Source organism: Rhineura floridana, chromosome 3 (assembly GCF_030035675.1).
Source record: "Rhineura floridana isolate rRhiFlo1 chromosome 3, rRhiFlo1.hap2, whole genome shotgun sequence".
NCBI classification, from domain to species: domain Eukaryota; kingdom Metazoa; phylum Chordata; class Lepidosauria; order Squamata; family Rhineuridae; genus Rhineura; species Rhineura floridana.
The window spans coordinates 21,660,081-21,684,238 of record NC_084482.1 but is presented as its reverse complement, the minus strand read 5'-3'; the positions used below and the strand labels follow the sequence as shown (position 1 = coordinate 21,684,238).

At 42.6% G+C, this 24,158-nt stretch overlaps 1 protein-coding gene across 2 annotated transcripts in view; it reads left to right on the top strand.

The window, feature by feature from the left end:
- The first annotated feature begins 3,908 nt into the window (after nucleotides 1–3,908).
- FAIM2 (Fas apoptotic inhibitory molecule 2) overlaps nucleotides 3,909–24,158 on the top strand; it is a 65,579-nt gene continuing 45,329 nt past the window's right edge. The window contains exons 1-2 of one of the 2 annotated variants that reach the window (XM_061614923.1): nucleotides 3,909–4,083; nucleotides 6,938–7,127. In XM_061614923.1, the coding sequence (XP_061470907.1) occupies nucleotides 4,069–4,083; nucleotides 6,938–7,127 (205 nt within the window). In that variant the 5' untranslated portion in view covers nucleotides 3,909–4,068. Of the gene's footprint in view, nucleotides 4,084–6,937; nucleotides 7,128–10,313; nucleotides 10,394–24,158 lie in introns of those variants that run through there. The other variant, XM_061614924.1, reaches the window with a different exon arrangement.

The following is a 24,158-nucleotide window of genomic DNA, read 5'->3' as shown; positions in this document are numbered from 1 at the left end:
TGATATCCTGTGCACCTGCTCTCACAATGCCTACTTCTAGGCCTACCCCTTTTAAAATTTCATCATTTCTTTGGTCTTTATCCCAGGGGGGAGGTTTATTCTGAACCGGACCTTTCTCAGCTCCTGTCAGGTTTTCCCCCTCAGTCAGTTTAAAAGCTGCTCTGCCACCTTTTTAATTTTAAGTGCCAGCAGTCTGGTTCTATTCTGGTTCAAGTGGAGCCCATCCCTTTTGTACAGGCCCGGCTTGTTACAAAATGTTCCCCAGTGCCTAACAAATCCAAACCCCTCCTCCCGACACCATCATCTCATCCACGCATTGAGACTACAAAGCTGTACCTGTCTGGCTGGTCCTGCACGTGGAACCGGTAGCATTTCAGAGAAAGCCACCTTGGAGGTCCTGGCTTTCAGCATCCTACCTAGCAACCTAAATTTTGCTTCCCGGACCTCACGGCTGCATTTCCCCATATCATTGGTGCCAACGTGCACCACGACCACTGACTCCTCCCCAGCACTGTCTACCAAACTATCTAAACGACGGGCGATATCCGCAACCTTCACACCAGGCAGGCAAAACACCTTGCGGTCTGCACGCCCATCCCACTGTCTATGTTCCTAATGATCGAATCGCCCACTACAAGGATTCCTCCACCGCCGGAGATATATCCTCGGAACGAGAGGATAGCTGCTCATCCCCCAAGGAATGGGTTCCTTCTAAGGGATCGTTTCCCTCTTCCTCAGCTGGATGCTCTCCTTTCCTGAGACCATCGTTCTCCATGATAGCAGGAGAGCTATCATCCGTGGAGTGGGACACAGCTATAGTGTCCCTGAACGCCTCCTCCACACACCTCTCTGTCTCTCTCAGCTTTTCCAGGTCAGCCACCTTGGCCTCAAAGAAATGAAGTTGTTCCCGGAGAGCCAGGAGCTCATTGCACCGAGAGCACACCCACGACTTCTGTCCAACAGGCAGATAGTCGTACATGCTGCAGGCAGTGCAAAACACTGGAAAGCCCCCACACCCCTGCTGGCTTCTTACCTGCATAGTTTTGTTTGAGGTTTATTAAGTTAATGGGTTGGAAACTGCAGTTTAGTTGAGGTCAGGGAACAGACGGGCAGAGTGGGGGGCCCTGGCCCTGGCTCAATCCCCTTAAACCCACTGATGATGCACCTTGTTTGCATGCTGGTTTGTTTCTTGCCCAATAGTGGTAAAAGAGAATTCACATACTGGGAATTGTGACTACAATTGTTATTGTTCCCAAGCTGATGCCTGTGAAGGTAGACCAAACCATGTATGTTTTCCCTCTGTCAATTATTACTCATCGGAATTGGGTTAGCTGTCAAAGTGAGTTTATAGCAGCCCACAGGGTAGTCAGAAAAGGGTAGAGACTCTTCTTACTCCTCCTCATTTCTCCAATCTATTGGGCTAGATTAAATGTTCCCAATCCAGGCTCTATCTTTTAGCTAAGATTTCTCTCTTAATTTCCAATAAGAGAAATTTTTGTGTTTGAGTTGGATGCTCCAAGCAACTGTGGTTGATGCTTAATGTATCATGCTTAATGACATCACTCGGACCCACCCCTGTGGCATCACTCAGGCCCACTCCTGTGACATCACTAGGACCCGCCCCTGAAATCTCAGAGGTTGGGATGCTTCTCACCTGGCAACCCTAGCCATAATTCATCCATTTTATTTTGTGTTATTATATTTGTATCCCATATTTCAGATGAAAATGGACTCCCAAAGCAGCCCTCAGCCATTTAAATTCTGTATGCAATGCCACTGGCAAGCACTATTTATGTTTTGCAAGCAGCAGGTAAGACACAAAAGAGAAGGGGGGAAAGTGGAGGCGTCTTTTGGCACCTTAAAGACTAACAAATGTGTTACGATATAAGCTCCTGTGGACTACAGTCCACCTCATCAGATACATGAATTGGGTCCTAGTAAAAATGTGCGGGTAGTCTGCAAAGGCTTATGCTGTTATAAATTTGTTAATCTTTGAAGTGCCACAAAACTCTTGGTTGTTCTTATTACAACAAAGTAACTCAAGGCTACCATTCTGGGGGGGGGATATAGAGGAGAAAGATCAGTGTTGGCCTGGTGTGGGGAACTTTTGGCCCTCCGGATGTTGCCAAACTATAATTCCCATCTGCCATAGCAAGCATGGCCAATGACCAGGGATTAGGGGAGTTGTAGTTCAGTAACAACTAGAGGACCAAAGCTTCCCCATACCCGGTGCTGACAATGTCAAGAACAAAAGAGGTGAATTGTTAATACTTGCACCCAATTGAGGCTAGGCAGTTCTTATCCTGCTGGTGTTCTTGCTGGTGAGGAGATGGCTCATGATTTTTTTAAAAAGGAGCACAACAATAAAAATTAGAATATTAAGGGGGTGAGCAATTAAGACAAATAAAATATGTGCTGAGCTGTATAAGACATTAGAGTTTTAATGAAAATAGTCCTGTAAGGCATCTAGACCAAAAGGCACATAATGCATAAGTATGTGCATATGTGTTTAAAAGAGAGGAATATGGCAATAAAATTCAAGTGTTGCGAAGAGTCAACTGTTATATGTACAGAGCTACTGTGCTGTTTTAAATGACGTTTTCTTCAGTTAAGCACTTTTAGTGTCTAGTGCTGTTTTAGTGATATATATATATATATATTGTACACCAGTGTGGTGTAGTGGTTAAGGTGTTGGACTATGACCTGGGAGACCAGGGTTCGAATCCCCACATATCCATGAAGCTCACTGGGTGACCTTGGGCAAGTCACTGCCTCTCAGCCTCATGAAAATCCTATTCATAGGGTCGCCATAAGTCGGAATCGACTTGAAGGCAGTACATTTACAATTACATATTAGGGAAGGGTGAGAAATTAGATTCAGTTCTCATTTCAAGCTGAATCTATCAAATTTGTATCTTCTGAAACAATATGAGAACTGAATCACAGCCATCCTTTAAAATTCATACTTATCCGAATTTTGCAATGCAGTTCACCAAACAATATTAGTCAAAATGTATATATTAGGGGAAAGTGTGCATAAAAATGAATATATTTGTGAAAGTAACATACAAAAATACATTATATGATGAGAAATTGCTTTCCAAAATGTGTACATTATTCAAAACTACCTTCAAAAATCATTGGGAGAAATATGGACTACATTGCTGGGAAATTTTCATGAGAATTTTTTTATAAAAAATTCACAAATTGCTGCAGAAACAGGCAGAACTGATTTTAAGATTGGAGAAATGAGAGACAAGAACTAAAATTGACAGATCTTTCCATCCCTTTTATATATATACATATGCACACAAATCATTTTCGGATGCCTTTGGATGGGTGAAGCGATGTATAAATACGATAAACTAGCTGGCTGACTGTGTAGGAATCGGTCTGGAAGCAATTGTGGCAATCTCTTCCCCTTACTGTGAGTGTCCCTGAGCCATCAGATGTGTCCCAGGGCCATGCTGGTGCTAATTGCTTCCTGGGCAGCTGTTTGTAACAGTAGCAAAATAGCGCATCTCGGTCTTAGAAGAGCATCTTTCCTGCCTCTCCTCTGCATCACCTTCTCTCTCTCTCTCTCTCTCTCTCTCTCTCTCTCTCTCTCTCTCTCTCTCTCTCTCCTCCCCCTTTGTTTGTTCACTCTGCCATTCTGGTGCTCAGCCGTTCAGCTTCATTCTGGCATTTGCTGGGTTTTTCTCTCACCTTGTGACACTGCATCACACTCCAAAGGAGCCTACGTCAAAAAGCTTGCACTGTCCCTCCTTGCCACCCCCACCTTCCTTCCTTGCATCCGCTTTCCTCAGCATCCCCCTGTTCAGTAGCATGAGAATGGTACATTCCCACCTCCACCACCAGAAGGGGAGATGAGATCTCGATGTTGCTAGACTGTAAGAGCATCATCATACCATGCTGCAGAGGCTGAAGTGACACCAGGGAGAGAGAGCAAATAATACACAGTCAGTCAGCTGCTAAAGCAGAGGTCTGGAGGAGGAATAGCTCTCCTCACTTTCCCTTCCTTTGAAGTGCCATTCTGTCAGGCAGAGGAGCATCACTCCACGGGAAAACATGACACAGGGAAAGGTAGGTTGGGAGCAGGGCCAGGTGCACCGCTAATCATCAAGCTAGTTTGTAGGTGCTTCGCTGAACCTAGCCAAGTGTAAGGATAAATGCAGTTGTGGGGCTGGTATTATTTCACCATCAATTAATTCTACTACAATTTTGTACAAGAGCAAAACATCCACCTGCTTGCCCTTTGCACTAGACCATCTTTAAAAAATAATAATTAAAAAAGATGGGGGAAGAGCACAGGGCTAGTGATGGAATTGATATCAATCACCCTGTTTTATCCCATATCATTTCTCACCGGGACTTGTGTTCCTGCCAGACCTGAAAAAGTGCTACTGAGATCTTGGGAGAATCAGAAACCCAGATCTTATTCATTCCTGGGGGTTGAACTAAAGGAGATGGAATTTCATCTCATTCCACCTTGGTCTCCCCCCCCCCCCCAAAAAAAACCCTTAAGAAATCAGTTGTCATGAGGACACAGATGGGCTTTGAATGCATGTTTTGGTCTTTAGCTGTCTGTAGATTTTAGGACCCTGGACTGCTAACTATAATATAAGCAATGAATCTATGGTGGTGCAAGGTCAGAGGGTGCTGCCATAGCTTATGTTGACTGTTCCATAATTCTGGGCCTCTCACCTGTGCACAAGAGGAATTATGTAATCCAGGGATGAGTTCTTTTAAATACTCTCTTGCTTGTGGAACAGAACCTGGCCAGGGGATGCTGATGTTCTGCGATCAGATTATACTCCTGTGCCTACTAGAGTATACATAGCAGGACAGGTATGAAATGCAAAATGTTTTGCACAAGCTGTACCTAAAACAGGTCTTTTGCAAAAATCTATCCTTTCTTCCCTGCCACCCACCTCCCTCCTCACCTTCTAGGTACTTGGTTCCTTTGAATTAGGTCATCTCAATCCAGATGGCACCACACTGACGCAACTCTGGGAATAACTCTGTGCGTCTCTGATTTGTTTAGATGTCTTTATGTGCAGGTGCCAAAATAAGCATCAGGCTACAGTAGGAGCTAAATTGTACTGAAGTCAATAGTGCTTATTTTTAAACTGTTATTTAAGACTGTGTGTCAAATGATACTTGATCACATTGTGGCTGCTGTTGTTTTATGTATTTTTCACTGCTGTGAGAAAGACTTTGGTAAGGATTTGTGTTTCCTGCTCAAGCCATATTTGGACAGGCTAATGTCATGAATTAGTGTGGGCATTATGGAGGGAGGAATAGAAGAGGAGGCAGAATTTGTACAGTTATGACAACAGAAGGCTGAGTATCCTACAGTCTGCAGAATGAACTTGTTCACTTTTCTAGGTGGCTAGGCTGAGCTTATAGTTGCACTAGGTAGCTGGGCTAAGCCTACAGTAACACGAAAAGCCAATCAGTCTAGGAAATGTACACAATTTAAATATGTACACATCTACAAAACAAAATGGCATGTGACAGGTGTGGGGAACCTGTGGTCCTCCAGATGTTCTTGGACTCCAAATCCCATAATCCCCAGGTAGCACTGCCAACAGCCAGGGATGATCAGAGCTGTTGTTCAATGATATCTGGAGGGCCACAGTTTCCCAAGCTGTGGCATACATAAGTAAAAAATGGCTTTTATAAAATGTGGGGAGGGGACATTTTGCTGTAACCCTACCAGAACCTCTCTTCCTTCTTTAAAAAGACCACCAACTCAGGCTTCAGGATTAAGGTTCCCTCTTTCAAATACTATTGGTTAATATGCAATGATTGTCAAGATGTCTTAGGCAGGGGTGTAGTCATCCAGGGACTCGGAGGGTCTTAGACCCCTTACATGTTTGGGAGCAGGGTCTCCAGCATCCTACAAGCCAATCAGCATGAAAGGGGAATGTGTTAGCCAGTGAGAAGAGTCTTTTATCATGCTTCCTTGTCTTTTCCAATCAGAGTGAGAGGAGGTGAGTCAGCCTCTGAGAAGACTTTTCTCAGTAGCTAACACTCTCCCCTTTCGTGCTTATTTGCTCCTAGCGATGTCTGTTGATGTAGGAGAAGGCATGAACAAGGATGCCATTCTCAACCCGGCAGGAAACAAATGGGATGAGGGAGGGCATGGCTGTGAAGGGACCCTACACTCCTGAATTTGTCACCACATTTCTGGTCTTAGGAAAAGATCCATTTCCAAGACCCTACTTGATATGTGTGGGAAGCAAGCATGTCCTAAATACATATTTTGATTTAAGTGTCTAGCCTGAAATCATGTTACCTATGTGAAATATAACCCTTCTTTCCTGAAACAAACAAATTGGTGAAGCCTAGCTCAGGCCTGCAAGTAGCTATGTGGGTGGATGGTTGCTGGAGATGCACGTAGCAAACTTTTTATACACAGGTGCTCCCTTCATGGTTTGGGCGGTATGCAACAGATGCATTAAAATAAAATAAAAACAAACCTGTATTAGTCAGGGACTGAACCCAGAACATCTGTATGCAAAATATGTGCTGTACCACCGAGCTATGGAACCACCCCAACATTTTATAGCACCCCAGCTATTAGTAAAACTGAGTTAATAGTTACCATGTACCAGACATTCCTGCAGCATTTCTGCTGGGTTGGCTCCAGAGGGTGGCAAGGCCAGGCATCTAGCAGAACCCTAAGACAAGTCACAGGGCCCATTGCCCAAAAAGTATCACCATTCTTTCAGATGCAGACAATTCTTTGTATCCATGCCCCACCTCTTGCAGGCCAAGAGGCCTGCTGAGGGTCCCTTGATCATGTGCCCACAAAATCCTGAAACTGGCATTTCATTTTGGTTCTCTCTCCACCTTGTCCCATGTAAAGCTTACAAAGCACAAGGAGGTTTCTGTCATTCTTCATGTTCCATTTTTCTCTTTTGCTCTGCAGCTCTCTGTGAATAACAAGCCTGCAAACTCTGAAGGGCAACAGGGAGATGCAGAAAAAAAGGACGACACAACTGTCCCATCAGCACCTCCAACCTACGAAGAGGCAACTTCAGCAGAAGGGTTGAAAACCAGAACATTCCCTCCCCCTCTGAATGCTCCTCTCCATCCTGCATGGGCTTATGTGGATCCCAGTGAGTTCCCTTTATATATAGATTTTAAAATGGTGTTCTGAAATTTAGACTACAATCCTATATCCACTTAGCTGAGAGTAAGTCCCAGTGAAGTTAATCAGACTTATTTTTTAATAGATACATATAGATTTGCACTGTTAGTGACTTATCACCCAGCATGAGTAACTGTGGTGGAATTATGCAATTATGTGCAAGCATGGTCTGAAATTTAGGGTTAGTTTCAGAGGACTTATTCTTCCTCTGAAATGATAATATATAACCCATTGCTTGCAGGAGAAAATAGATACCTTCTTTTCTAGATTGTACCTCCATGGCAGGGAACCCAGCACTCAAATTAGGAATTGACAGAAACTGTAGGTATCACTAACTTGAGTTCTGAAATTATTTTAATTAATTTAGAAACCAATTCCAGAGTCCAAATTAATTACAAGTAAGTCAAATAAGTCACATTGATGACGATGTTGGAGTGTGCCAGGTTTTCACAAGTCCTGAACAACCCAGTCTGGTGCTCTCCTCCAGATGTTTTGAACTCCATCTCTCATCATCTCTGACCATTGGCTATGCTGATTGGGGTTGATGGGAGTTGGAGTCCAAAGCATCTGGAAGAGAGCACCAGGTTGGAGAATCCTGGTATAGAAAGAGATAGTTGCCATATTTTGCTCATTACTATTGTTGGAAAGAACTGAATACTTTAAGATGGAAGGCAGGAAAATAGTCGTGCATTGTTGTCTTCTTTTTTATCATCACTTTTCCAATCATATCTTCAGATTTGCTGAAGGGTAGATTTCTGCATTGGTGCTGCAAAGTCTGTGCATCAATTTCTATAAAATCTCCTCTGGCTATGTCAAAGTATTCTCATTAACAGCCAAAGCAGTCACACTTCCTTTCTTCCTGTTTTCCCTAAATGCCATCCCAGACAGCGATCTCTGTGGGTGAAGCAACGAACCAAACCATGTCTTGTTTGTTCAGATGTAACATCAAAGAAGATTCAATCCATGGTTTCAGATCCTAATTTGACAGCTGCACTTAAATCATGGTTTGCCAGATGACACTGGTTCAGGTATCATGATAAACTATTGTTTGACTTTGCGTCCTATGATTTGGCATTATACCTGAACCACCTCTGAATATTATTTATTTGTTGTTGTTATGCGCCTTCAAGTCGATTACGACTTATGGCAACCCTATGAATCTGTAACTTCCAAGAGCATCTGTCATGAACCACCCTGTTCAGATCTTGTAAGCTCAGGTCTGTGGCTTCCTTTATGGAATTGATCCATATCTTGTTTGGCCTTCCTCTTTTTCTACTCCCTTCTGTTTTTCCCAACATTATTGTCTTTTCTAGTGAAAAATGACTTCTCAGTTTCATCATTTTAGCTTCTAGTGACAGTTCTGGCTTAATTTGTTCTAACACCCAATTATTTGTCTTTTTCGCAGTCCATGGTATGCACAAAGCTCTCCTCCAACACCACATTTCAAATGAGTTGATTTTTCTCTTATCCGCTTTTTCCACTATCCAACTCTCACATCCATACATAGAGATTGGGAATACCATGGTCTGAATGATCCTGACTTTAGTGTTCAGTGATTATTATTTATAAAATTTATATCCCGTCCTTCCTCCCAGAAGGAGCCCAGGGCAGCAAATAAAAATACCAAAAGCTCATCATTTGTATATTGGGTAACACAGGAAGGTCAGTGCAAGAGCTTCTATAATTTTCACGGTGCTAGGGAGATGGTGCAGCATTACACGTGTACCAATGTTAACATGAACCATGGTTCTTATTAATATCAATGCAGAATGACCATGGTGAGGAGACTAGGAATGTTGTATCTGCCCTGGGCCTATGATAATGGCTGACCAAGTAAGGGTAACATGCGATGCACATATTTGCCTCAGTCTGTTCCAGCATTCATTTGCCCTCGCATTTGGTAGTTTCTGTTTATTTTGTATAAGTATGTCTTCCATTTTGCCGTCCACTGATGTGGAAATATACATATTTTAAAGTGTATTTTTCTACATGGTAGTACACAACAGACACAGATTTCTCAGCCATCAACAAATTTATTTATTTATTTATTTATTGAATTTCTTAGTTGCCCATCTGGCTGGCTATCCAGCCACTCTGGGCAACGTACAAAATAGGCATACAAATATAATAGACATTAAAAATCTGAAAACAATAACGATAAAATCTAGCCCACCCCAAAAGCCTGCCTGAAGAGCCCGGTCTTACATATCTAAAAATTAATTACCTTCCATGTGTTTGTTTTTCAAAGTTCATGAATTTCCTGAGGGGTGGCCCTATTAGTCTTTTGCAGCAAAAGGAGTCTTGTTTCACCTTAAATACAAAGTTAATAAAGTGGCTAGTGGCCCATCACAAAACCATCTATGACTGCAGACCTAACCATGTCTACTCAGAAGTAAGTCCCATTGAATTCAGTGGGGATTACTCCCAGATAAGTGGAGTTAGGATTGCAGCCTATCTCATTACTTTGATATCACAGTTCAGTATAAACTTCTCATTTTGTTTTGTTTCCTTAACCCAGGCATCACAAAGGGACAGTTTAGCATCCTGTTGATATTTTTCTCTTTGTGTCCTGGGTTGCATGAATTCCTGTGGATATACTATACATTTTCCAAGCACTCACCTTTGCTGAGTTAGCTTACGTCCTTTTTAAATGCAACATTTTATTTCATGAATGCATATTTTATACAGAAAATGTTCCTGTTTCTGCAGCTGCTGAAACATAGCACTCAACCTAATGTATGCTTCAAATGTTAGTAGTAAACATAATTTTGTATTTGAAAGCTTGAAACTCTGTGTGAATGTATTTCCTCATGTGAAATGAACAATTGTATTTTTATTTTTAAATGTATATCCTGCCCTTCCTCCCAGAAGAAGCCGACTAATGAATTTAAAATTCACAGTATAGTACAAAGGAGTTTGAGTAAATGTCTAGTAAAGAACATCAAGCTATAAATTAACAAAACTTTTTTTGGGGGGGAGAAGGAAAGGAAATTTTATTTTAGGTTTAAAACAAAGATTTAGGAGACAGATGGCAAAAAACGAGCAGTTAAATTCAGATGGTTCTCCCCAGTTTAACAAAGAGGCTCCAACTTGAACTGAGAAGCACAGATAAAATCCATAGAAAACAAGAGATGATTGCTTTCCATGTGAAAAGAACATTAATGAGTGATGCATGGGGGCCCAGCCAAGATGGCCACCTAACAAGACGTTACTCTGGTGCTCTGCAGTTTGACTGTAAGAAATAATCTCATTTCTTATATTGCTTATATTGCTTTTGCTCCAGTTATCTAGTCGAGGCTAGTTAAAGTTTTTGTCTGACTGGTGAAGTGTTTGTGAATCCCAGTGATTGCCAAGCCATGACGTTCTTGAGCGGAGTATTCCCCGATAAGCAAACTTCATTAATTACAGTAGAGTGCTTACTTGTTTTGGCTACCCACACTTTTTTTATCAGTTTTGTAGTACTCCGATTGAGTGTGGCATTCTTGAGTTTGCTCCAGCTGCTTCAGTCAGTAAGAGAGCTGGAATTTATTTTTATTTTTATTTTCTATACATAAGCTTTGATATCTAACTCTGCTGGTGATGGAAGCCGTGGGAAGCTGAATGTAACTTATCGCGATGGACTAGCAGGATCAGCAGGCTTAAAATGATAGGTTTGAATTATACTTAGTTAACTCCTGGGTTGCCAACCAGCAATACCTCAGGAACCTTTCAATACTCAAGCAGATGGTCCTCACTAGGGAGGGATATAAACAACTCAGATTAGTCCCTGTAAAGGAGGATGTCTCAGCAACTAGCAGAAGACATAATCAATGCAAGATCACAGATTTTTACTGTTTAAATCAGAACGTTCAGCCTGACGCGAACTCTTTGGATGTGAGGCTGACAGAAGAAAATGGAACCTGTCTAGATTGGTCCTTGGGACCATATTGCCCAATGGATCCTCCATTTGGAGATGCTATGAGGGCAGGCGAGCGTGCTTTGGCAGAAGAACTGAAGCATGCCAATTTTACAGCTATAGATGCCAGGCAGGTCCGGAATTTTCCCCAGTCACAAATGTGTGAGAGCCTTACGAATGTCTCCTTGCCCCACCTTCAAGAGAAGGTGAAAACAAACAACCTGGATGACAGTACCTCTTTTTCACCCCAGCCCTTTGTGTCTCCACTTAACCAATCCCCAAAGCACACAGGAGCTCCTCATGAAGATCCTGAGCCTGATACGGTGGCTAAACTTCTCAATGCACAGCTTGAGTTAAGTAAAGACTTGTTTTTAAATTGGACGGATGACCTGATGCAAATTAAGAACCTCCTTGTCTATTGTATGGCCCAATTGTCATTGTTGACGGCTACCGCTCAGTTTTGCGTTGGAGGATCTCCCCAGTCTCATTCCAACGATGCGATAAACTCTGAGTTGGTTTCCAAGTCTCGAGCTGATAGGGATCTTGATACCCGACGAGAACTTAATCCCTCGATGGAAAAACCGGCATACGAGATACAATTCTTGGATGCAAAGCGCCTTAGCCTTGCAAGCTCTCACCACTCACACACTAAGCGCGATAAAAAAGTCGTGGCTCCTTTAAAAAAGGACCTTAAATGGAAGAACACTAAGCTTCAACCTAAGATTCATATAAACCAAAATAAGAAAACGAAAAACATTAAAGTGCTCGGCAGTTCCAGGAAGGTATCAAAAATGAATTTTAATAAACTTTTTAAAATTCTGGACTCGAAGGAGAATGAGCAAATAGCTCTGGCCTCGGTACGACAAGCAACTAAAAACAACAATGAAACTAAATTTAAAAAAGTAGAACAAAAACAGACTTTCATGATGTGAAGCCCTGAAGCCACATGCTCAGATGAGATGGTATTAGTCCCGTCGGAGCATCAAACAAATTTGAATTCGCTCAATAGGGGTGTTGCCTCTCTAATTGGAGTGGAGGCTTGTAAGAACTTAGGGAACCCCAGATTGACTTCTACAGATAAAAAGAAGTGGTGTCTCCTGCTGGAGGACAAGATTCTAGTATTCTCCAATTACCCTAAATCATACAGATGGCTGTCACAGAGGAATTGCAAAATCCATCTATTGCAGCTTTTACCAGTCGCCATCCAAGCGCATTTGGATCTAACTCAGTTGAGAAGATCGAATATCTCTATTACAACTCAACCATGGCTCGAGCATTGGTGTCTTCACCTCTGTTTCTGTCACAAACTTAGTTTATTCTCACAAGGAGGAGATCCAAAACAGAGGAATTGGGGTTAAAAGATACTTCAGAAACTATTCCCCCCCTCTCCCTTTGATCACACACAGCTTGGAGAAATGTTCTATATCCCCAAGTACGGCGAAGGAGAAAGTTCTCATCGGAACGGATGTTATTCATTCCAGCCCTCCCCCACATACAATTGATAGCCTGGAGCCAGTTAATTCAGAGATAATACAAACAGTGAATAGTGCAGCTTGGGTGAATTCTGCCCAGAATGTGACGGTTCTGGCTGTTGAGAACTATTGCCCAGAGGAAGTTTTAGTTATAAACAGCTTTGGATCGCTACCCATACAGGATCAACACGAGATCTTGCTTCGTTTGGCATCTCTGAAAGATACCCTTACGAATCTGTCTAATCACAATCGTGAAGCTAAGCAGAATGCTCCTTGTCGGTCAGTGCCAGACTCTAGGATTGAGCCAAACACTATTCCAACTAAGAACTTACTGGAGCATAAAATATGTTTGGCAAGAATAAACCAACACAGTTGCCCAGTGTGGATGCATTATTCTCCTTCTAAATGTCACCCCACTAGTTTGCTGGACCATCGTGTGTTAAGTCCAGAAATAACAGTAATACAGCCAACAGAAGGAATGCATTTACTGTCGTCGCCCCAACGACTTTCTCTTACAACAAAGGAGGGCCCACAATACTCTTCAACCTACCATGATTATGCAAATCCTGAACCAAAACCTTTTGATTGGATGGCTGTACAGTGCTTGGAGTCCAACGAGTACAATCCCCCAGCTCACAATGATAGGGCCTTGGCACTTTGTACTCAATCTGCGCCTATTGGCGTTCCTCCCGCAAATTGTTGTGTGTTAAGGGTCCTTCCAGATGCATTTGACAAAATTGATGAAATAGACTGACTATGTTCGTCGCTTGACCTTTACCCCGCAAAAACCTTTCATAAGCCTGACCAAACATCGGTGTTGTCCTGGAATGTTGCGGGCTGGGCAAACAAGGCCCGGGACCCTGAATTCCAGGATTTTATACAGGGTCATGACATCATTCTCCTTCAAGAAACTTGGCTTAGTGATGATCTATACCTGAGTGATTTTGTGATACATTCGCTCGCAGCGGCCCCTAGTATTGTGGGTGGTCGGCCAAAAGGGGGCTTATCTATTTTAGTTACAACTAAACTCGATACTCTCATTATGAGAATAGGGGTTTTGGATAATTGAGCGCTGGCCTTATTGCTTAAATTTTCTTGTTTTACTGTGTTAATAATTAATGTGTATATCCCCCCGCTTCATAAGCAAGCTGAGATTAAAGACACCTGGAAAAAGCTGGAGGGTTCATTAATAAGCTCCTGAGTGACCATCCAGAAGCCTTGGCCTTGATTGCTGGCGATTTCAATGCCAGGACTGGCGCTAGTGATGTAAAATTGTACTCGCATTATCAGCTTCCCCTGCCAAATATAGAGTTGGAGCACCCCCTCCCTCTGAGATAATCTAAAGACCAGAAGTGTAATTTCGCTGGGCTGTGTTTAATACAACTGACCAAGTTTTTCTTGCCGAGACACAGAATAGGGCCTTTTCGATGGCTGCCCCTAGATTGTGGAACTCCCTCCCTAGCGAGGTTCGGTTGGCTTCCTCGCTATCGTCCTTTCGTGCCCAGGTGAAGACTGTTTTATTTAGGCGGGCTTTTAACTGAAAATGTTATAGTTTTAATCTATTTTGATTTAATCTATTTTTAATTGTTTTTAACATGTATATTGGTTGTTCTGATTGTTTATTGTTTAATTGTGAGCCGCCCTGAGTTCCTCGGAAGAAGGGCGGGGTATAAGTATTTTAAATAATAATAATAATAATAATAATAATAATAATAAATAACTTCCTCGATTTAGTGATTCTGAATGGATCTATAAAGGGAAACACCTGGGGTGAATTTACATTTGTATCCAGCTTGGGGGCCTCTACCATTGATTATTTTATAGTTTCTTATACCTTCCTTAACAGGGTGCACTATTGTGAGGTGGGGACAAGGGTTGACAGTGACCATCTTCTACTGTCTCTGTCCCTTAACCTTGGAGTCCAGGCAAACCACCTGGAGTGTGTACCCATGATGGATCTGCTGGTAGAATATGGATCCTTACGTATGAAATGGTCCCTGAAGTTGGGTGACATCATGTTAAAATTCCTTCAGTCTGAGTCAGCTTTTTGCCTGCGTGAATCTATACTAACTGCGCAGACTCCTGATGTAGCCTTTGAGTCCTATCAGGAACTCATATCTCTCATCTGCCATCTTCTAACTCCAAAAAATATTGGAAGACCGGGGACTTCTCATCCCAATTCTAAATCATGGTTTGACCATGAATGTGTCACTCTAAGGAAACTACTTTTAGGTAAATATAAAACTTACAGATCCTTAGACCTGCCCGCCCTTCCCGAAGAGTACCTTGAGCTTAAGAGAAGTTACAAAGCCTTAATTAAATCAAAAAAGCAGCAAGCTAGGAGGGAGGACTGGGAAAAGTTGATTAATGCTGCTAGAATAAGGGACTCATGTGCCTTCTGGAGACTGGTGTCCAGGGGTGGACAGTTTGTTGCTCCAAATGCGGATTTTCATATCCCACCTAATGTATGGGAATCCCACTTTAGGATGCTCTTTTCTACGCCCCTTACTAAGGAATATCCACACGTGGAGACTAGCCAACTGGAAGTGCTCCTGAAGTGGCCTACAGTCTCTGTTTCGGAGATTGTTTCCCTTATTGACAAACTTAAAACGGATAAGGCCCCAGGAAGTGATAATGTGCCCTCAGAACTTCTCAAAGATAATGTGAATTGGTGGGGCCCACTTTTGGCTGCCCTCTTCACATTTATAGATCAAACAGTTCGTATCCCTGAGGATTGGAGGTTGGCTATTGTAATTCCTGTCTTCAAGAAAGGGAAATGATCCAACCCCGTTAATTATCGCCCAATCAGCCTACTTAGCATAGTCAGCTTTATGCTTCTCACCTTCTTGACAAGTTTCAAAAGTGGCTTGATGGGGAAAAAAATTTAGATGATGAGCAAGCTGGCTTCAGGGTGGGACGCTCCACCCTTGATCAGGGTTTGTTCTTGCAGCACCTTGTAGAGAAGTGTATGCCTCCCGCGGGGGGAACTTTGTATACAGCATTTATCAATTTTAGATCCACTTTCGATTTGATCTCCAGGAATAAATTATGGGAAAAACTGAGAGAACATAATATAGATAGGCGACTTCTCCTCCTGATTCAGGGCCTTTACGGGCACACCTATCTAAAGGTTAGGTGCAACCAAGCAGGCCAGCTAACTGCCCCTATCCCGACCCTCAATGGTGTCAAGCAGGGCTGCGTCCTTGCGCCATCGCTGTTTAATTTCTATATAAATCGGTTAATTAAACACCTTGCTGGGGAAAACGCTCACCCGCCTATGTTGGCGGGAAGACCACTGTCGTCCCTTCTGTATGCGGACGATGCTGCCCTCCTGTCTTTAACATGTGTGGGCTTACGTCGTTAAGAGCACCTAGCCTTTTTTGTAAGACAGAACATCTTACAATTAACTATGAAAAATCTAACATAGTAGTATTTACCCGTAAAAAACTCAAACATTGCTGGAGGTTGAATAATCACCCGATTGAACAAGTCCCCTTTTTTAGATTTTTTAGATTTTTTAGATTTTCATTCTTCGGGTTCCTGGAATCTAAGAAACGTTGCTGCAAGTGCCAAAGAAGCATTAAGGTGCTTCTCTCCTTCTTTTTTCCCAAGGGGGGTCAATATATTCCTGCGGCAATGTTGGTCTTTAATTCTAAAATAATATCCCAACTTTTATATGGTTCTCAATTATGCACCCAGGGCAATTATGCCCCTTTGGAACATGCACAAGCTAAATTTATCAGGAATATTCTAGGGTTACCTTGTTGCGTTCCAAATGTAGCGTTACGCCGAGAGACAGGTATTTTGTTGGTTGAGTCCAGGGCTTGGGTGCACAGGATAAACATGTGGTTAAAGTTGATCTTCTCCCCCCTGGGACTCGCCCCATTAATTCTTATTGATTCCTACCAATCATGTTGGAAATGTCGGGTGAACTCCAAACTGCTGTCTTTGGGTTTCTCATGGGCAGCTGTATTACAGCTGGGATATTTCAAAGCCAAACAACTTATTTTGACACGTATTAGGGATATTGAACTTCAGTATAATTCGAGTCAACTGTGGACGCCCCTTAATATCGGGCCCAGTGTAAAAGCTCCCGCTCCCATGTCTTACTTAACCTCTCTGAGTATCCCCAAGTATAGAAGGGCATTCTCTCTGGCTAGGTTTAACGTTCTCCCCTCTGCTGTACTAGAGGGAAGATATAAGAACGTGCCGCTCATAGAACGAGTTTGCATTTGTAGCTCTGGAGCGGTGGAAGGGATAGAGCATGTTATACTACACTGCTCTTTATATACAGATCTTCGTATCTTGTTTATTTCCCCCCTTTTTACAAGACTTAGACCCGTTGAAGATAACCAGGTTCATGTTTTACTTGACGACCATGATCCATTTATTATGGATATGGTGGCGAGATTTTGTGTGGCGGCCATGACACGTAGAAAGAGTCTGGCCTAAGTATTTTAACTTCATTATGACCTTTTTGTACCTGGTCTGACTAATGTGTGTAATTTTGTTGTTTTAAATTTGTTGGTCTTGTACCGTAATAAACTAATTCATTCAATGAGTGATGCATTCCATTGGTTTTTAAAATTCAGAATAGGAAGTGGAAGAAGGTTGAAATCTTATCCCTGCTTACCTGGGAGTAAGCCTCATTGAATTCAAAGGGATTTACTTCTGAGCAGGCATGGTTTGGATTGCAGTCAATATTATATAGGGCACCTCTGACAATAAACACTTCAGAAACAAGAACAGCATAAATGGCAGTAGCAATTATACATCCATGAATATTCAAGTAACACATATTACAAAGCAATTTATGTATCTAGTTATGTTTAATGTAAGTATGCTTTTGAAAAAAATGCCATTGTAATGAACTAAGGCAAAAAGCATTCATAGCAAGAGTCTGTGCCACAACAGGGCTTGAACAGGTGGATAGAAGGATATCTGCTTGATAGTCCATTGTCAGTGGATTCCTCTGACATCCTTAATTATTTCCCAAGATATTTTCCATGATGAAGCAAAGGCCCCAGGCTACATCTGCCGCCTGAAGGTTCCATTCCTGTGTCATCACAATGATGTGATCAAGGAGGATCTTTCAGAATGGTTACTCTCCCATGGATCTTCATACCTGTTTCTTGCTGCCAGAGCCTTCAGAAGACAACAGACATGTACTTCCTACATAAAAGCAGCAATAAGATGGAAACACTAGAGAAATACAGTAAATGCGAATGATGAACAACTTAATTTTTAGCTTAGATTATAGTGTAATGATATTCGTGGTTTAAAATAAGGACGACTGAGTGGCTGTGAAAAGGCATCAGTGAATGTTGTTTTGGTTCAGGTGCTTGTCTTAGTTCTTAATGCGAACAATCTGATTTAACCAACAAAGATTTCACAGGTAATTAATACATAAACCTTGCAGCACAATGGCAGAATCTAGCTACTGGCAAATCAAGGGTTGGAGTTGCAAATGCGACAATAACACAGATAAGTGAAGAGACAGTATCCACCCTTATCACTAGTTTCCCATGTCTAGCAATCCAGGCTCCCCACCCCACCCCAAATCATAATGAACATTCATGTTCAGTATTTGTGGCCCTGGCTATCTGGGCAGACTGCAGGTTCTGCATTAGGACTGAATCCTCCCTGATAAGTCATTCAAGGGTTCAAGGAAAGTCCTGTTCTTGCCATGGTGTCCCCATAGCCTTCTTTGAGACACTTAATGAATATATGCATATGGCAACTGTATTTGCCCCAGCACCCCAGAATGAAGACACAATAGTATTTGGAATTAAAGTGTGATCCCACCGTGCTTCTGGTGGCCTCATCAGCTGCAGAGCCCCCCCACAACAGAATCTGACAAAGCACAGCAGAGACATATCTCTGTTACATTCTAATCCCCACCAGAGTGTAGGCCAGAGGTTAGGATGGCTTTGCCCATTCAGAGATACCATGGATCAGTTTACATATTGCCAGGGCCGGCTCCAGGCATGCGGGGGCTCTTGGGCATCAGCTTGCCCTGGCCCCCTGGTGGGTGGGTGTGCACGCACATGTGTACGCGTGTATGCATGTCCCCCCGTGCGCCCCCCGGCCCCCCTACCTGTCTAGTCTTTACCATTGCCCTTAATGAAGATGGTGGCCACGGTTTCCCTACGGGGAATGAAGCCTCCGCCGCCATCTTTGTTGATGGCACACGTGTGTGCTATGCGTGCACATCTCTGCCATCAACTAAGATGGCGGCAGCGGCTTCAGTACCTTAGGGAAGCTGCGGCCGCCATCTTCATTAAGGGCAATGCTAAAAAGCCGGCTGACAGGTAAGTGGGGGGCGTGGGGGGCATGGATCACGGAAGGGGAGCGGAGGGCCCCTCAGGGGCTCCTGTAGCTCTGGGGCCCTCAGGCCAGTGCCCAACCTGGCTGCCCTTTAGAACCGACCCTGCATATTGCCCTTATAATGTTCCTTGGTCTTGATTTTTCACAGCTGAATGTGTAAACTGCCTGAACTGAAAATTCCCTTGTTTGAGGTTATATGAGATGAACTGAAGATTTTCTCCTCCACTAATGATTCATTTGTGGTGGCACATTCACATATGCAAATCATCACTTTATGTGACAGGCAATGAGTGATTAACATCTATGTGTGAACTGGCGCATAGAAATCTCTTTCTTTCCTTTTTTTACATTCCATCACAATCTTTGAAATTAGGTGAGCATGCATTCTTGACTAGGAGTAGGTAGTAGAAGGTGTAGGCATCTAATCTAGCTTCCCATCTGGCCTTCAGCATATCTCCCCTGATCCCAAGTAGACGCACCCTTATTACACACACTGACTGCCTTTGCCCATTCAAGCCAAGGCACAGGTGGAGGGCTCTTTAGGCCTCTCCCACAGCATGATCAGCAACCAAGGTTTTGCCTACGTTTTCATTCCTTATATAGCACATGCAAAGGGAAGTATTCTGATGATTGAGGCTCTGCTGTCTTTCACCTGGGACCTTCGCTTATATCGGGGTGGGGAACAGGAATTGGCCGGCTTGACAAGGAACAAGGCTTGCCAAGGTGTGGGGCTCTTTTTCAGGTTCTCAGTTGTTCCTTTTCAGCCACATCTTTACCTGCCCCACACCTAATATACTTTGGATTGCTGCACTGAGCAGAGGGTTGGATTCAATGGCGTTATAGGCCCCTTCCAACTCTACGATTCTATGATTCTTTGATTCTAAATCATTGAAAAATTGTGCCTCTTTACTGGTGTCTCAAAACCTGGTGACTGAGGTGGACTGCCTCACCTTGCCTAATGCTAGGGCTGGCTTTAAGTAGTATACGTCTTGTATGTTTAATGAATATCTTATTTTGCTGGTTTTATTAGAAATTTTACATGTTGTTACCTGCTTTCAACCCTCAGGATAGGGTAGGTTAGAAATCTAATAGACATAAAAACGTTTTTTACTTGATACATCCTACTCTGCTTCCTGAACTGTTGTAAGAGGCCAAGAGTCCTGGTTTCAATATTCCCCAACCTGTTCTAACCACCGAACCTCATTTTGGGGCTTGATTAACCATAACCCAAAGTAGGGTATAGTTTCTGGACAATGGAACACATCTCATTTTGATGCCCCGTACTCTTAGAAATATATGGCAGCTCTAGGAAAGGGTGCTAATAGGAGAAGATTCTGTAGAGTGTTGTACATCCTGTAAAACTGCAACTCCTGAACCTTGGTGACGTTGGCAAAACATCCCTAGGGAGAGATTGCCTGTGAGCTTGAAAGGGTGGTTTAAAATTAATAAGCCCCTAAGCTCCTTACTTGCCACTCCCTTCAGACACTTAAACCTTGATAATCTTTGCTTTCAGCCTGCCACTTCATAATAGTTAAGTATATCTGGAAAAGAAATTGGGCTTAGTAGTAAAGAATGGCAAGCCGCAAGATCCCATATAAATACACTGAGGAATTGCATCATGGTTTGTTGACCACTAAAAGCCCGTGCAATTAAAGAGTCTCTCAAAGCCTCTGACATCTTTCATAGAATGGGAAGGGAGCAAATGCCCAATTAACACCTGCCAAAAGTGTGAACCTTTGTCGAAGACAGTGGGGTTTGCAGGATATTGGGGAGAAGGAAGTAATAATGTGCTGGAAGTTCACATGCAAGAGCAACTTATGTTATGCAAACCAGACCACGATGTGTTACAAGCAGAAAGACAATCTGTGCATGAAATAAAATCATGTGGCCAAGAGTTCCTTGATCTCTACCATTTGAGACTGCAGGTGGACTTTGCATGTTGAAGCTTCTCTACAGTTTGAAAGTCTTGGCAGAAGCTCTGAACCAAGTGTTCATATCAATAGAAAGTTCAGCTCAGAAACCAAGTGATTCATATAAAGGTGTAGTTCCAGGTGACCTAATCATGCAAGCAAAGCTACAAGGCTACAAAGCTATAGAGCAGGAGTGGGCAGAGGTAGATCATGATCTACTGGTTGGTCTCTGGGTGAGTTACAGTTAGGGATGGGGAAGAAATTTTATTCAGTACATGTTTAAAACCTCCTGTATCAAATTCACACTTTCCAAAACAATATGAGAACCAAAACATAGCCATCCTTCAAAATTTGCACTTATCCTAATTATGTGATGCTCTTCTCCAATGAACCAGCCAATGTTTATGAAAATGGATATATCAGGGGAAAGTGTGCATAAAATATATTAGTGAAAGTAACATACAAAATGTGTTATATTAGAAGAAATTGCTTGCAAAATGTGTACATTAGTCAAAACTGCATAAAAATGTACAGCCACTGGTCAGGGATGATGGGAGTAGTAATCATGTAACATCTGGAGGGCACCACATTAACTACCCCTGCTGTAGAGTGGCTACCAGGCTTAAACACAGAATTTTGGTACATTGCAGCAATAAAAAATTGAGTGAGCCTTTCAACAAACAACCAAATCTATCACCATTTTAAACTGAATAACATTGGCAGTTTAGGCACTACAGCAGTTTGAACTCAATGTTTTCATTGATACAAACTCTTTAAATGAAGTTGTCTGTTACATCCCAACCACTTTTGTCTCTGAGGAGGATAGAGTTGTCATAATAGGTGATGTCAAGATAGTTTAATCAGAGACAATTAAACTAAGCTGAGGGATTCCTTCTGCACTAGGAGTAAAGGAGAAATATTCCCTGAGAGACACAACTCATATGCTCACAACCTAATATTCAGTAACAGGAAAAGCCTCTGGCTCACAGTTGAAAGATAAAGGCATCATCCAAGCCCTAATTGCAATATCTAAAAAGTATTTATATACAGGCGGGCCCCGCTTATATGGCCGTAAAGCAGAAATTATGGCCCGCCGTAAAGCAGAAATTGCCGTAAAGCAGAACCCCATTCACTATAATGGGCCGCATCGCATGAAAATGACGCAAAAACTGCGCAAAACATCGCAAAAGAGCAAAAAATACCTTTAAAATTGAAAATGAAAGCTGCCGCATCAGTGGAATGCCTTAAAGTGGAACGCCGTAAAGCAGGGCCCTACTGTACTGCCCTTAATTTTTTAACAACTACATTAAAAAGTATATGGTGAGTGGTGGCAACACTTGCCATCTCCAAAGATAGAGAATTATATTTTTGTATGTTTGCTGGTGTTCTTCTTACTTTGCTTCTTTCCTGTGTTATTAATGTTTCTACAGAGAATCTACACTAGAAAATTTTATTTCCCTCATTATTCATCCTAGAAATCTGTGTCAAATTTATTTTTATAAATTTCAAAGCCTTTTTATTGGTCAGTGTCATATGATGGTGAAGATAGCCTTTTGTGTTTCAAACTGGAAGTTATGTCCTATTTCCATTTTGGGTGCATTAACAGTGGAATTTGGACCTGCAGTTTGATGAAAAATCAGACTGATTCCAATATGTTGCTACTTTAGCAATGACTCTAGCTGTTGGAATAAAGAGGATGCATATTTTCAGCCTGCTATGTTTAAACCACTTCATTTAAGGCAAGGTGGGCACAGTCAATTAAAAACATAGAGCACACCTAGAAGTTTGCTAGAATATATTTCACCTCCCACTGTTTTATCTTGTGCAAATTGAGACACTCCTGAGGTCCACTGGAGACTATTTTGCAGAAGTCAGTGCCCTTATTCCACAATTATGTTTGGAGTTTTTTTAGTATAAATTTTGCAAAGAGTTGCTGTACTTCACATATTCACAGAAACAGAAACAAAAGAAAATGATTTCCTATAGGAAACGTCACTAAAATTGCAAAGTAAATCAGACATATTTAAAGTGACCATCTGTACTATATCAACTGTCTTAATAATGTTGCTTCCTCCCGGCTAAAACAAGATCAGCACAGCACATGTCTTCTTTCTGTTATTTGGGCTGATTGCAGGTGTTGCCACCACTCACCATATGCTCAGAGGCACATGTTACCAAATTCTTCCAAGCTACACAGGAAGTGGATTGGACTGTGAAAGACTAACCCAAATGGTGTTTGCATTTTGACCAATTTGTAGGGCAGTCCAATATCTCAGAGAGGAGTTCAGGTCTCCTGCTCCCCTGGTGCATTCACTATAGCTGCCCAATTTCCCTGCTTTTTAAAGTTTGATAGAATAGCTGTGGGCTATAGGTACATTCTTAAACCGTAAGGTTTTTTGCCTATTAGTGAATTTCCCTGCTTTTTAATCCAGGAGGTAAGAAATGGGATCCTGTCCAAGTTTGCTGAGAATGGATTGATCATTTGCATGCTTATTGAGTTCAATGGGATTTACTCCCCTGCAATCATGCTTAGGATAGGTGAAACTGACCACAGAGGACTGGGAGGGGAGGAGGCAGGATGGAAAGGGGAGGAGAAGGACAGGTTTGATCATTTGCATGTTTATTAAATTCAGTGTGATTTACTCCCGTGCAATCATGCTTAGGATAGGTAAAACTGACCAAGGAAGGGAGGGCTGGAGTGGGCAGGGGAGGAGGAAGGGAGAGGAGAGGGGAGGGGAAAAGCAGGTCTGATCATTTGCATGCTTATTTTCAATGGGATTTACTCCTATGCAATCTTGGTTAGGATAGGAAACACTGGCCATGGGGGAGGAGGAGGGGGAGTGGGAAGGAGCGTATTGGAGGGGGGCAAAGGAAGGTGGAGGGGAGAGCAGGTTTGATCATTTGCATGCTTATAGAGTTCAATGGTATTTACTTCCGTGCAATCATGTTTAAGATAGGTAAAACTGACCATGGGGAGGAGGAAGGGGAGGAGGGGGAAGGGGAAGGGGAAAGAGGGGATTGGAAGGGGATGGGGAGTGAGGGGCAAAGGAAGGGGGAGGGAAGGGGCAAGAGGAGGGGATAGGAGGAAAGAGAAGGGAGGGTGGGTTTGATCATTTGCATATTTTTTGAGTTCAGTGGGATTTATTTCTATGCAATCATGTTTGAAAATGAAAATGGACTGCCTTCAAGTCAATCCCCACCTATTGCGACCCTTTGAATAGGGTTTTCATGGTAAACGGTATTCAGAGGTGATTTCATCATTGCCTTCCTCTGAGGCTGAGAGGCAGTGACTGGCCCAAGGTCACCCAGTGAGCTTCATGGCTGTGTGGGGATTCGAACCCTGGTCTCCCAGGTCATAGTCGATCACTGACCCAGGGAAGCGGCAGGGAGTGGGA